General features: G+C 43.5%; 2 protein-coding genes across 5 annotated transcripts in view; one reads left to right on the top strand and one right to left on the bottom strand.

Moving 5' to 3' along the window:
- Window positions 1-803: 803 nt before the first annotated feature.
- Window positions 804-13,886, bottom strand: part of LOC120447520 (receptor-type guanylate cyclase Gyc76C) — a 38,570-nt gene continuing 25,487 nt past the window's right edge. For all 3 annotated transcript variants that reach the window (XM_039628950.2, XM_039628951.2, XM_039628949.2), the window contains 15 exons: window positions 8,326-8,551; window positions 7,691-7,888; window positions 7,497-7,562; window positions 6,669-6,881; window positions 6,443-6,597; window positions 6,151-6,373; window positions 5,910-6,081; window positions 5,675-5,835; window positions 5,267-5,557; window positions 4,875-5,207; window positions 4,592-4,757; window positions 4,216-4,522; window positions 3,922-4,150; window positions 3,542-3,706; window positions 804-3,465 (listed from right to left, as the gene is read on the bottom strand). In XM_039628950.2, coding sequence (XP_039484884.1) covers window positions 1,738-3,465; window positions 3,542-3,706; window positions 3,922-4,150; window positions 4,216-4,522; window positions 4,592-4,757; window positions 4,875-5,207; window positions 5,267-5,557; window positions 5,675-5,835; window positions 5,910-6,081; window positions 6,151-6,373; window positions 6,443-6,597; window positions 6,669-6,881; window positions 7,497-7,562; window positions 7,691-7,888; window positions 8,326-8,493 — 4,575 coding nt within the window. In that variant the 5' untranslated portion in view covers window positions 8,494-8,551 and the 3' untranslated portion in view covers window positions 804-1,737. The remainder of the gene's footprint in view (window positions 3,466-3,541; window positions 3,707-3,921; window positions 4,151-4,215; window positions 4,523-4,591; window positions 4,758-4,874; window positions 5,208-5,266; window positions 5,558-5,674; window positions 5,836-5,909; window positions 6,082-6,150; window positions 6,374-6,442; window positions 6,598-6,668; window positions 6,882-7,496; window positions 7,563-7,690; window positions 7,889-8,325; window positions 8,552-13,886) is intronic.
- Window positions 10,710-12,216, top strand: LOC120447521. Of its 2 annotated transcripts, XM_039628953.2 has the most exons (2): window positions 11,259-11,409; window positions 11,477-12,216. In XM_039628953.2, exons 1-2 carry the CDS (start codon window positions 11,396-11,398, stop codon window positions 12,015-12,017), a joined length of 555 nt encoding a protein of 184 aa, XP_039484887.1. In that variant the 5' UTR covers window positions 11,259-11,395; the 3' UTR covers window positions 12,018-12,216. The 2 variants fall into 2 exon arrangements, with proteins under 2 accessions (XP_039484886.1, XP_039484887.1); XM_039628952.2 differs by having other exon boundaries at window positions 10,710-12,216.

Below are 13,886 nucleotides of genomic sequence, written 5' to 3'. Positions count from 1 at the left end.
TACTCGATACCCTCGATTATTACAAATAGTGGGCAGCATCGATAGTTTCATGCAGACATCGATTATTTCCACCGCTTAAGACCTGTTTAGAATGACGCGCGCCTCTACATTAGAAGTCAAATATATTTTTTCTTCCATGCAGTTACTGTTTTGTAATATTCAAGAAATATGATGATTTCTTATTTTTTGTATTTTGAAATTTCTTCAAATGAAACCTGCGTATTTTTAATCCACCAAATTTGGTTGTTTCTAACATGATAGCTGCTAAAAACGCAGTTTTGATATCTTACATATTTGCTTACATCTAAGAGAGAACACTTATGTATACAGATGTCAATCTGTGTCACTAATGCTTAATTATTTGATAGCAAGTAAATTAAGCAAAAACTCTTAGCGAAACCCATAATTTTGTTGTTCAAAATCACAATTCATCACATGTATGAATTCGGCCATTTAATTTCAAATGTAAACACTGATAGGCCCACGAAGTCTTTTCCGTTTAACTGTTCCCAGTGCGTAAATATTGCAAAGAGTTCCAATCCTTCCTTCCAATCAATGGCTTAAGTTGCACATGCGAAGTTGCAGGGGAAAGTGATCCCTTATATATATTTAAGTTCTTTTTAATTACCCACGGCTTATGTAAGTGATGTTTGGCAATACATAAAGCCTTCCACTGTTCCCACTGCACGAAATATTAAAAAAATGTTTTAGAATAAGTTTTAATTGTTCCACTTCATAATGCATTCCCACAGGATTCACCCTTCTATTTACCATCTAATCCAACATTGTAAACCATTGAAGCATATCTGGACAAACAGATTTTTAATAGTTTCTCGTTTGTATTTATATATGGCAAATTTAACAAATTTTCATTTAAAAATATACATACATACATACATACAGCTAAAACACCACTCATCGGGCGCCTTTTCGCACTTCTCTGCTCACAATTTGCGTTCAATTAATTAAAATTATTATTTTAACTTTAGAGACTTAAATATTACGTACAATCACACGCACTTAACTACGTACTAGCAAAACACATTGATACATTACATTTTTCCACGCTTGTTTTGATTTTCAAATACATAAATTAACTAGTTTCTGTTTTAAGCATAATTTGTTTGCTGCAGCACATCGTGTATGGAAAGCAAAAAATTTCGATTACATTTACATAAAATATTTGATTTTGATTCTCCGTTGTCGTATAAATATGTGTGTTGTGTTTATGTATTACATTTACAAACGTACATTTAGATGTGTGGGTGTGTGTTTATTTTACATAAAACAATAACTAGTCTGAAGACCTTGTGACTAGACGGTTTTTTCGGCTTCTCTAATATGTATGTATGTAGAGTTATAAAATATATGCTATGTATGATTTTCGCTTCAGCTTCTGCTCGCTTCTACTTCGGGATCGCAGGACTTTCCTCGAAAACATATTAAAATAGTTTGGAAACCCATAGGACACTTAGACTCCTGCAATGCCAGAGCGATCAAATAGTTAAGAACCGGCTGGTATATGTTTATAGGTGGATGACTTCCAACACAGACACACAATTCGTTTGATCCATACAAACTACAATACATAAAACAAAGAAGTAAGCCAAAAGACGATCGCTTCCTGCTCGACTCGGTTCCTGAGTAACTTTTTCATCTCTCTCATCCGGCTTATTTAGCTCATCCTGGTCATCCTGCTCCTTCTTCCTTAGTTTCTACACTGCCTCCTCCTTATCTCTACACTATACTCTCACGATCCCGGGCTGCTGCTGATGCCGCCATATCCGTGAATCCGGTTCGTGCGCCGTGCACTCCGCTGGGCAGGATTCCCACTCGCCTAGCCTCACCGCTGCGCACGCCGTTGCCCTTGAATATGTTAGTCATCCAGTTAGTCAGCTTGCTCCCACCAGCCGATTTGGCTCCATGGTGCTGATTGGAGGAACCGCTGAAGAAGTCCAGACCTCCTGGGTGGCGGTTATCAATATCGGCGGCATAGCTCACGCTATTACCACCATGCCCACCGGGTCCATCCATGTGCTCCAGTGAGTGCCAGCGTTTGTTATGCGCCAGCATCTCCTCTGGCGGCACCGATAGCGATGCCTGACGTTGCAGCAAGGGCGACTCAAGATCATCCTCGACGTTTACTCCTCCATTGCAGTTGTTGTTCAGATGCTTGGCGCAGTTGCTCCCACCTCCATCTCTTCCTACACCGCCTCCTCCTGACCTTCCTGTAGGAACTATGCTATTCTGAGCATTGGGAAAGCTGCCTGAATAGCGGAGAGCGGGCAGTTGACCGTTGTCGTGGCGCATCAGAAGGCCCAGCTCATCGTCGTAGCCATCGGTGGCATCCACCGGATTGGCGGTCATCTCGTCATCCAAATCCATCTGACTTGAATGCACTTCACCGTTGGGATTTCCACTGATCAGCGATACACCTGTGTCCAGCGATCGGGAATTGTTCTTGGACAACTTCGAGGGCGGTAACTTTACCCTATCGTGCCGTTTGCGCAGCTGCTGCATGGGCATGGGATCTAGGGAGCGTGACTCCCGCAACAGCGTGTCTGCGGAGTCATCTTCGTTGTCTCCCAGTTGGGGTAACTGGGCAGCACTGATAATCCTGTGCGGCCGCACCATGGCCAACGGCTTGTGTAGTGCATTGGGCTGACGCACTAATCCAGATCCAGATCCTGACACTCCACCCGATCCCCCATCCATATCACAGTTAGTTTCGTTTGTTTCGGAATGATTCAGCGTGCTTAGCGAGGCCTGTGCTGATTCGAGGAGAGCTCCCCCCACGAAGTGTCCTGCGCCCAGCCCGTTGATGGAGGGTCGATCTCGTTCCCTGTCTCGTTTGCTGACCATGCGCGGTGATTCCCTCACGGATCCCTGGAGGCTATACGTTGATTCGCCGTCCATCGCCCTGGGAACTGTGCTTTGGCGTCTTGATCCAGTGCCGCAGAAGTGCATGGCCTGGATGCTTGGCTGACGGGAGTCGGGATTCAGCTTTGGACTCTTTCGAGGACGACTAAACAGCGGCGGCGGCATATCCATCATGTCCACCAGCTTCTTCTGTATAGCATTCTCATTGGCTCCGGTTAGCCACCATGTTACCACCTCGCCCTTGCCCTTCATATTGACCAGGCCACGTTTCTCGGTAATGTAGCCACCACCCAGTTTGTCCAGCGCCAGCTTGCACTTATTGGAAATGTGAATCTTTAGCGCCTCCCCGTTGCTCTCCATCCGGGACGCTGTATTCACGGTGTCACCAAAGAGACAGTACCTTGGCATGGTAAGACCAACTACGCCAGCTACCACCGGACCCGTGTGCATCCCAATACGCAGCTTCAGCGTCTCGTTGGGACGATGGGCTATGCGGTGCTGCTTTACAGCGTGGAGCAGCTCCAGGGCCATCGAAGCTATTTCGCCAGCATGTCGATCTCCGTTTTTAATTGGCAGGCCCGAAACCTAAAGAATATATAAGGGAAAAGTGTGTGTTTTTATTAAGTCCCTTGAGTTAACTAGCATGAGTTATCTTACTTACCACCATATACGCATCTCCAATGGTTTCTACTTTGTACACATCATAGCCGCGTATGATGCGATCGAACACTGTGTAGAGATCATTCAAAAAGTTCACCACTTGTAGCGGTGTGCTCTCCGCCGACATTGCAGTAAAACCAACAATGTCGCTAAAATATATGGTGACCTAGGAATAGTAAGAAATGTAATATATAATATGACCTAGGAATAGTAAGAAATGTAATATATAATATGACCTAGGAATAGTAAGAAATGTAATATATAATATGTTAATGCTGACTAAGTTTCAGACCGAGACCGGAAGCGGAATTGGAATAATGTTCAACTTATTAACGTGCTTTAAGGATTTATGGGCGCAAGTAAAGCCAGAATTTGACTTACCAAATCATATGAAACCGGCTCGACGCCCTGACCCATGGTCAATTTTTCGGCCACCGACTGCGGCAGCATCCGATGCAAGAGATCCTCCGTTTTCATCTTTTCCTCGCACAAGAGACGCGTGCGCTCGGAGACAATGTCCTCCAAGTTGTTGGCATACTTCTCCATCATTTCCATCATTTGATCCATGATGTTCTTGGTTTTTCCACCACGCATCTTTTTCAAGCGATTACTAAACGCAGTCAAGAATAGAATATTATGTACCAATGCTTTCACTCCGAAGAAAAATTATAGTACCGTATGACACTGAATTCGGGCCGCTCTTCGGGATCTTCAGCCCAGCAATCCCTGATGCACGCCAGAACGTAATCCGGACAGGACTCGGCTTCTATAATGGACTCCACTTCTGGACGAAACGGATCCTCTCCCTTGAGCGGTAGCTTCTTGACATAGTCTACGATTTCCTTTGGTTCAAAGTTTATTTGTCCGAACGGACCCTTACGACTAAATATCTCGTACATGATGATGGCGAAGGCATAGACATCGCCCTTCTGGCTGCCGTGAATGTGATTCCGTAGCAGCTCTGGAGCACGCCAAAGTTGATCTGGAAATAGGAAATAGTTGGCAAAAAGTTAGTTACTCTGTAAATGGGAATTTTTCCGCAAAATCTTACTTCGATAATGCTGATGCTCCCCGATGGATTCGTTTTCGGCACACTGCCGCAACTCGTGCAGCCCGAAATCGGTGACTTGGAGCATCCAACGCGACGTGACCACACAGTTTGAGGATTTAAGGTTACCATGATAGACAAGCTGAGAGTTGTGTATATAAATCATGCCCTGCAAGAAATTAAAATATTAAGTTGTAAAAAATCGCTACAGAAAAAATAAATTGTAGACTACTTAAACAACGCTGTTAAGCACGCTTTCTTTTTAACAAATTGTAATTCAATATACCTTTATGAGGTCGTGAATAAGCGAGGCGATGAAAAGATCGTCTAACTTAATGTCCTCGTTCTCGATGATGTCGTAAAGACTGCCTTTGGCACAGTAATCGGTGACTAGAAGAATGCGTGTTGGCTCCACGCTGGCGCCAATGAAGCTGTTGATGTTATCGTGACGCAGTTCGCGCAACAATCGCATCTCCTTCATGATCTCCCTGGAAATATCTCGCTTCCTGGGGAATTTCAACTCCTTGATACGAACCACGGCACCGCGGAGGCGACCCGTGGAGGTAACAAACTGGTTAGTCCAGCGGGAACCATAGCTCTGGGCACTCATCAAACTGACCTGTTGTGGAAAAACAATTCACTTATAAAGGTACAAGGATGACCACCGTATCGACTTACTTTGCTCGGTGAGGAGACTATTTCATTGCCAGAATAACCCTTTATTTCGTTTGGGTCGATCTTCCAGAGTAAACCCTCAATCTCCAACTCTATCTTCCACTTTCGATATATACTCATGGTAATTACACCTGAGCAGAAGAGCAGTACGCCCAAAACCACAGCGGCGACAGTGGACGTATAGTGTGTGTCGTCCTTCTTACAGAGTTCGTTAGCAAAACCGCACATCGGTTCATCTACGGGCTTCTCACCGCCCGATGGCCAGTCTATAGAGCCATTGATGAGCTTGTACTCCTGTCGTATACAAAAAGAAACGAATGATGAGTTAAATGGAATTGTGTGGGGAACGCAAGATAAGCGGTAACCAATTGAAAGAAAGGCAAACTAAAAAAGAGAAGACGACTCACTCACTGGATGTTCTTCGCCTTGATGAAAGTATGCTACAGGAACCATGTGATAGTTGCAGGGCATGTTGTTGGAATTATTCCACTTGTGGGGCTTGTAGGCCAGCACCGAAAAGTTACCCTCCGAATCGCCATACTGATCGATCTTAATTTTGGATCCAGTTATGCCTTTGGGTGGAACAAATTAAGTATTTTAGAGATATATTTTTTGATTATAATTATTCGGTCAGTGGATAACTCACTCATGTAAGTACGGTTTTTGATTATGGTATCGATAACACGTGTTCCGTTGCTGGCCACCTCGAATATCACCTCGTCGGTCAAAACTCGTGTCTCCTCCCGCAGCATTTTGTCCACAGCCCAGGAATACAGCTTTACCGAATCGTACAGGTACGCGGCATAGATCGATATGAACTAATCAGAAATGAAAAAAACAGGTGGAATTAGTATCAGCTGGGTTGACCCACCTCATGGTGCACTTACCTTGGTAAAATTACTCTCTACAAATAGCTTGGGAATTTCTAAATTGAACGGCGGCTTTGAGCTGTACTTTTGCACTTGTTTAGTAAACTGTATGTAGTCCTTTGTGGGAGGCGTGGATGCCACGACGAGAAGACTGCGGGCCATTTGATTAAAGTTTTCCGTGCTATGGCAACTGGACATCAAAGTGATTTGATCCACTCTACGCAAGTACTTTTCTGCCTCCCTGGAAAACAAGTTCAAAGAGGAATTTTTTTAGCTGCTGGACAAAAAGGTGTTTATTTAAATCAAGTACCTCTCGGAATAGACCATCATGTCGACAAAGATCACCATATACTCGCCACGAGCAAACAGGCCAGCGGTCTCCATTGAGCTCATAAAGTCCACCAGACTATTGGCTCCCCCCAGAAATACGTAGATTCGTGTGCGGTTCATGGTGTTTTGCACCAGCTGTGTGCGTAAAAAAACATAAACTCATGTAAATTATATTACACTTCGGTTACATTTCAATCAGTCCTCACCTGATACCAATACCCAGAACGACAGCAGTCCAGCATATGATCACAGCACTTGACGGGATTATCCATAAACGACTGCTTGTGGTTGATGGTCATGTTCCGCTTGGTGGCCTGATCTTTCAGCAGATCTGCCACAGGACCCCACACATCCTCGTACAGAATGGAGAACTTATTCCACGCATAATATCGCAGGAGGGCAAGCAGCGACTTAACGACCTGAAAAATACGAAATGCAGAGTGTGCATCAAGGAAAATGTCAAAGGATTAAGAGTTGGATATGCGGAGCCAGCACACAAATCGCCGGCTTTTGTTTAGCTACGACATGGGACTGCATTCTAGGGGAACACTAGGTGAACCACAACTGCGAATACTTGAAATACTTTATCGCCTACGATGAATGCGGTAAATGGATTTTTCCATTTCCTCGGTACAATATGTTATACAAAATTATGAAATACATAAGTTTTTCAAGCCCTACCATTACCACAAAAAACATGTACTACATAACACTATTTTCCTCTGGTTTCTGTGTAGCTACCCTTACCTAACATATGTATGAATAATAAAAGTAAGTTAATCTCATTATTTTGTGCTCTACTACCCATTTCCTCTGGCAAAACATTGCATTTCTCTTAGCTTGCGGGCATTCGTTTGCTTCTTTTGTCTTCCTCTTTTTGTCGTTTCCTGTCCCCGGTTTGAGGATAATCCGAGGCTAAATGGCTGTACCTGTCGAGTCTTAAAGCCACCGCAAGGAACGCCGCCCGCCCACCACTCCACTCCACTCCACTCCACGACCCACCCATCCACCTGTTGCTCCCGGCTCTTGCTCACCTGTTTATCTGGCGGCTCAGTGCGGGCGAATGTCGGTATGGCGGATGCACGGTACTCTGCACATTTCTGTAGAAGAGAGCAAAGCGAAAAAATAAGAAAACAAAATAGGAACTTCGCTTGCATGAAAAATGTGGTGCGTGAAATTGTCTGCTGCCGCAGCGGGGCGCCATAAGTCATGCGCTTAAAATACATACGTAGGAAATCATTGGAATGTTTCGACTCTGCGAGACGATGGCCTCCACATAGCAAGGTCCTTCCGGCCCAAAAATAGTGGCGATGCCATCGCATATCATCTCGGTGATGGCCTTGGTGGCCAGTACCGTGTCCCCCTTGGTGTCATTCCAGCGCAGATCCAGGTACACATTTGGCAGAAGATTGGGATCTTTGTTGACCTGTATCCGGAAGGAAAATGAAAAGCTTTCAATTACGCGGCACACTTCTATCTAAGAAAAGGAAAAACTTGGGTGTCACAGATTGAACTTTCAGCGGTATTATGCAGTGAGCCTTAAAAACGCATTTGAACATTTGCAGGAAGTAGTATATAAGGAGCGAATAATGCTTCAATTTTATATATTTCTGCATATATTTTTGTTAATCTACTATTAATTTTTTAAGGAACAGTATGTACTGACAAAAGGGGAAAAAACGTATCTCTAAACAATTCTTCTTTCAAAACTAAATATTTTTTCACATCGTTAATTATTATTATTATACAAATATTGAGCAGATTATGTATAAATCTTTTCCGATCTACAATATTTAATATCTTTTTGTCCAATTAGTATGCATCACAAGTGCAACTTACAACTAAATCTAAGCCTGCACTTACCTCATCCAGGGCCATAGTCAGGGCACCGGAAATGGCCAGTCCCTGACGCGTCTTGAGATCGCCAGTGAGGGCCGTTAGGTAGCCGACTGTGAGGACAGTGCGATGATTGCTACAGTCGCGTACTGCCACCGACAGCAAGAGTAGTAGATTAAAGGGCCAACGCGTCATGGCCCCTTAGGCCGGGGCCGTTCAGCGCGACGCCTATGGGTTCCAACGGATTCTCACACTGCAATGAACGGAGAAGAAGGATCAGTTGAGAGCAGGACCAGAAGAGGCACAAGCACAAGCACAGGCTCAGGAATAGGAACATGACCAGGACCGAAGCAAAGCTAAGTGAGGATGCAATTGAAACTGCCAAGGACCCCTTTGCATAATAAAAATGCATGTTTGACAAAGGCAAACACAAATAGAAAACAGCATGCTGAACGCATTTCAGACACTTGGCTTGATTCAGACGAAAGAGCTGCAAGGCAGAGAAGCTGGAAAGCAGCAGACCGACTGTCCAGAACACAGAGAATAAATGATGTCAGGATATATTATTAAAGCCTCTGAAATACATATAATTATTAAAAATCACTTTTGAGTCCGTACAAAATATCTATAAAAATGTAATAAACTATAGCAATTCAATTATATGCTTTTGAGTAAACAAAAAAAAAGGTAAGGATGAAGCAAGGCGAACATTTTTCTCGGTTTATCAATAAGCTGGAGCTGCTGAGTGTCGGAAAGGACGCAAAGCGAAATGACGTTGGGTGTCCTCCACCAGGCAACAGGATGCCAAGCAAGTGCCCACGCAGGGAAATGTCAAATGTTGGAATGGCCAACTTCAATATCGTTGACCACTCACTCGTCAGCAGCCGAAACGAGCTTAGGAATTTTTTAATTAGTCTGTTCAGTTCAGTTCTTCGCCATGGGAATTAGGAGCGAATCACTGATAAGTAGCTTACTGTAGAGGCCTCTTTCGGCCAGGAATGCCATATATCCTCAGAAATGGAGGCCTGTAATGCGGAGCGCACAGCTTGTTATTATTTATTATGCATGCGTTGATTTTGCCATTATGCAATTTCGTTTGAGGCATTAAATATATATCGCTGGCGATTTTGTTTCAGATATTTGTTTGTTATTATTTCTGCCCACGCGAACACCACCCCCATCCACTTTCCCCACAGCATTGTCCTGATTGTTTGCGCTAAAGTGGAAGCTTATTCCATGGGATTGGATTACTCAACTGTTCGGTCGGATAATGGCGTTCATCCTTGTTTGTTTTTTTTTCAACAGGCTCACGTGTAAGTTTAATTAAAAGAATAAAGGAAATGCGAAAGCCAGTATGAAACGGAATATAGGGCAACAATCTAATTGTAATACTGAAATTTAATTCTGTTAAATTAAGCGAGGTTGCCGCAAACCAATAGGACATCGGGTGATAGGCGAACATTAAAATCCCCATCATTAAAATAAATAGAAAAATAATTTATATCAATGTCTGTTAATATAAGTATCTCTGAATGTCTTTATTAATAATAGGTCAGAAAAAAAGCGATTCCAGCGAACTTAAATTCAAAACTAAAAGTCAAAAACACATTAAAGAGACACAACTAAAATATGTGCATATATGTATATTTAAGAAATGATTAGAGCCGTTGGAAAATGACGCACTGCATTCCATGTCTAAGTCCTTCATGAAATTTCCTGAGTATTAGAGGAATTAAGAATGTTGCCACTTAGACGGGTAATCTTTAGAGCACCCCAATCTCAATCAACAACAATCGACGAAATGCTCACACAGCCATAAATTTGCATTTTCGACACACTTCGCATACCATATCTGTTTTCTTAAGCTGTATATTCGTCAATGTTGCAATTTAAAATTAGAACTACTTGGCCGGGCTAGCTAAATTTCGGCGCCACTGATAAATATTTGCGCACCATTTTGACACAATGCGAAACGCGCTTCCAAGAATTGGACTTAAATACAGTTATGTGTGGCTAAAGCGGAAATAGTCTCCCGCAGAATGATGATTAAGAGATCTACCTATTTAATACGTAGATTGTTCTATGTATTTCATTATTTAAGTGGAGAAATACTTAAGCCTGTGCTGTTATCATGGAATGGAATCATCCATCTGCTGCGATGGAGTAGACTCGGAGTTCAGTGGATGCTGTGCCACATATCGGAGTAAATAAAACCTTATTCAATCTTTAAAAATCTCTGCCACTTAAACATAATTATTTGTAGAAATAATTAAATATTGGCACATTTTAAAGGGTTGGAAAATGAAGCCTGCATTACAACTATTTTAAATGGAAAAAATAAATTCAAGGACCCAGCATACTTAACGTTAAGTCCGTACCAGTACCTTTTAAAATTGCGTCAAATACGCACTCATTTTCATAATCAGATCCCCGTAGGTCTCCAATCTCACATCATGTTCGTTATTTGTCAGCTGTTGGTCTAGAAATTTTTTGTCTTTCCGACTCGAAAGTTTTCACCTTTACCCGTCGAACGCTCCTCCGGCAAAAGACACTCAAAATTCAATGTTTGCTTGAAATCCAAAACCCGTGCTTAGAGCGTAGTGGAGTGCAGAGGAGTTGCCGCAATCCTGAGTTCGATCCCGAGTCCGAGGACAAAGTGCTGCTGACGGGATCGATTCCCAGATCCCCAAATAATCCATCTCCATCCCCACACGTGCGCCTTAAAGCCGAGGGGTGGTCGCACTCGTGAACTATGTGACAGTGGAACTTCGGAGACAGCGCCAGGGCCGGGTTTACCACTGGGTCTCCGGAGCACCAGGATCCGGAAACGCAACCGCAGATTAGGACGTCGCAGTACACAGGACCCGAGGAGCAAGAACCGATCCCCGGGCGATAAAAAACCCGGCGCCATGGCCATTCACGAGCAGATCGACAACCTAAACATCTGGTGGTTCCCCCGCGACTTCTGTCAATCTCGATTCGGAGAGTACCAGCAGAGCGGCACCAATTCCTGCACCCTCATTTCCCTGATTCTGGCCGACAAAGTGGCCAAGGCGGAGAGATTCTATCACAGGGTTTCTGATCTGCCGTTGCGGGGATGGGAGCTCTTCGGTAACGCCATTAACGACGGGAACAACGTCTACCACAATGTGATTACAACTAACACGCCGCACTCCAGGAATCTTAACCTCAACATTCCGGATGCGATCGCCGCCATTCGGTCGCAGCACAAGATGAACTTCCGGCTGGAGGAGTGGTTCTACACGCACATGGAGGCCGATCCCAGCAGTCCCATGTACAACCGGAACGTGGCCGTGCAGTTGTCGCGGATTTTTCAGATCACGCTGCAGGTGTTCCAGCAGGCCAGCGTGAGGGACAATATGCCCACGAACCTCTTCGCGGCCATCATTGCAGACAGTCGAACGGTGATGGTGACCTTCGATTTCCGGGCTTCGATCGTCGCCCTCTTCGACTCCCACCAACACGGCCGGGATGCGGGCGCCGTCTTCGCCCAGTGCACGCTTCAGAGCATGGACGACTTGCTCTTCTGGTTCATCAGCATGTTACACAACGTCTACTCCAGCCGGCCCTCACTCTTCGAAATCTCCTTCCTCAGTTCTCAACCGGGGGTGGCCAAGCGCATCCCGCCGGCCATCAAAAAGATTGCGGGAGACCTGAAGAAGCCGGTTAAGATGAACATCCCCCGGCCATCGCATTGATCATACTGGCAGGTTCACTTGCACCTTACTAACATTCAAGGACGTCGATCTAGGCGCGGGCCAACATTTCGGAACCCATTTCTGGGACTATTTACGGTCTAAATCTCAAGTTTACTATAGCCAAATTTGTGTTTTAAGCGTTTAGGAATTTAATTCGAAATTCTTAGTTGACCATTAACTAATAAATAACGAACGCCAATTTATTTTGTTTCCTTAAGACAGATTTAGCTAGATAGTAAATCTATACGTAATCTACAGTAATGTATTGAACCAAAATCTGTTTAAGAATATAAATTGCGATACTCATTGCTTGCAGAATAAATGGGTATAAACGATTGGTTGAAAAGTATAGATCAGGTAGAAAGAAAGGCACCAACCCTACAAAGTAAATTTTTACTTATAATCAATATTCGATTTAATAGCTCCATCTCCGTCTGTCTGTCTGTCCGTACAATCATCGAGATCTCAAAAACTATAAAACTTAGCGAGAACTAAGCATGCAGACAAACCCCTGCAGAGAGAGGGTAGTAACTTCTTGGCCGTAAATATGTCAGGATCCTGCGAGTCACTAACCGCCGCTAGGTGACTCTCGTGTGCACATCTCTATCTTATCCATCTTATCAACAAGTATCCAATAGTCGAGGAAGAAGACAGTAGTGTCGTGTCTCTGTCATTTAATTAAAAGTTGCATTAAAAAGCTGCCAGCACGAAGTTAATGGTCGGATTTAAGGAAAGAACATAAGACACTTTTGCAAGTCACTTTATCAACACTTTCAATTTGCCAAGTGCCGCGTTTTCAGTCTAAAATTCCAATACGCAATTGTACTTTTATCCCTCACTTTTGCGCAGCTGGTCATGTACTTCATGTGAGCGGGTGAAAAATTAAACTCCTAATTAACGCTGAACTAAATAATGATATTAAAAATTATTTAAGTGTGAGCACGTATTTACCGTTCTGTTGATATTTGCCCATTTTCTATTCCTCTTACCTAATTACACTTGAGTAAACAATTAGTTCGGGAGAGCCGAACATCTGCGTGGGGGATTTTATACTTATGTTGCTGTGGGCTGTTTGCTTTTGGCCTCCCTGCTAACCGAAAATCGAGTGGCTTTAATAACAAAAGCGCAAAAGTTAAAGTTTAACTTTGTAACGGGAATCGAGTGAGTATGTGGTGCGCGTGTGGCTCTGCCGTATTTTTCTCGACTTCTAATCAAAATGAGTTAAATAAACACATAACGTAACCTATTAAGAACTTAGTACGTGACAACAATTTAAATATTTATAAAGTAAACAGAGAGTGCGAGAGAGAGATAGAGGGGAGAGAAGAGAAGAGAAGAGAGGCGGAGGAGGAGGTGAAGCTTCTAAAAATAGAATCACATATCAAAGAAAATATGAGAAACAAATCGAAAACAGAGTCGCAAGACGTGATAAAACGTTTAACGTTAAATGTGAAAAGCAGCCGGAGAGGCCAAAACAGAGAAATAGAGAAAATGAGAGAGGAAATCGTAGGGAGAGAACGTGCAACTGAGTTGTAATCAAAAAATAAAGAGCTACAAGTTGTGTAATGTGAAAATACAAAAATCGCGTAGCCGCAACGTGGGTCGCAGTTTAACATGATGCTCTCTTTTTCTCTGGCTCTCTCGCTCACTGCACCCATCCTCTCTGTCGCACAGCGCAACAAGTTGCAGTGGGATTTTTATGTAGGGGCGGGGAATCGTCTTTATTGCACTTTTCAGACGAAGTTGTTTGCTGCTGCACGTGTGTATACACATACTAACATACAAATTGTCTGGTTGTCTAAAAATAAAACCTGCATACTAAAAATAGAAACCAGACGCGAACACGACAATCCATTGGCCGTTGGATAA

Source organism: Drosophila santomea, chromosome 3L (genome assembly GCF_016746245.2).
Source record: "Drosophila santomea strain STO CAGO 1482 chromosome 3L, Prin_Dsan_1.1, whole genome shotgun sequence".
NCBI lineage: Eukaryota > Metazoa > Arthropoda > Insecta > Diptera > Drosophilidae > Drosophila > Drosophila santomea.
Note: the sequence above shows the minus strand (reverse complement) of the source record. Positions and strands in the feature narration are given on the sequence as shown.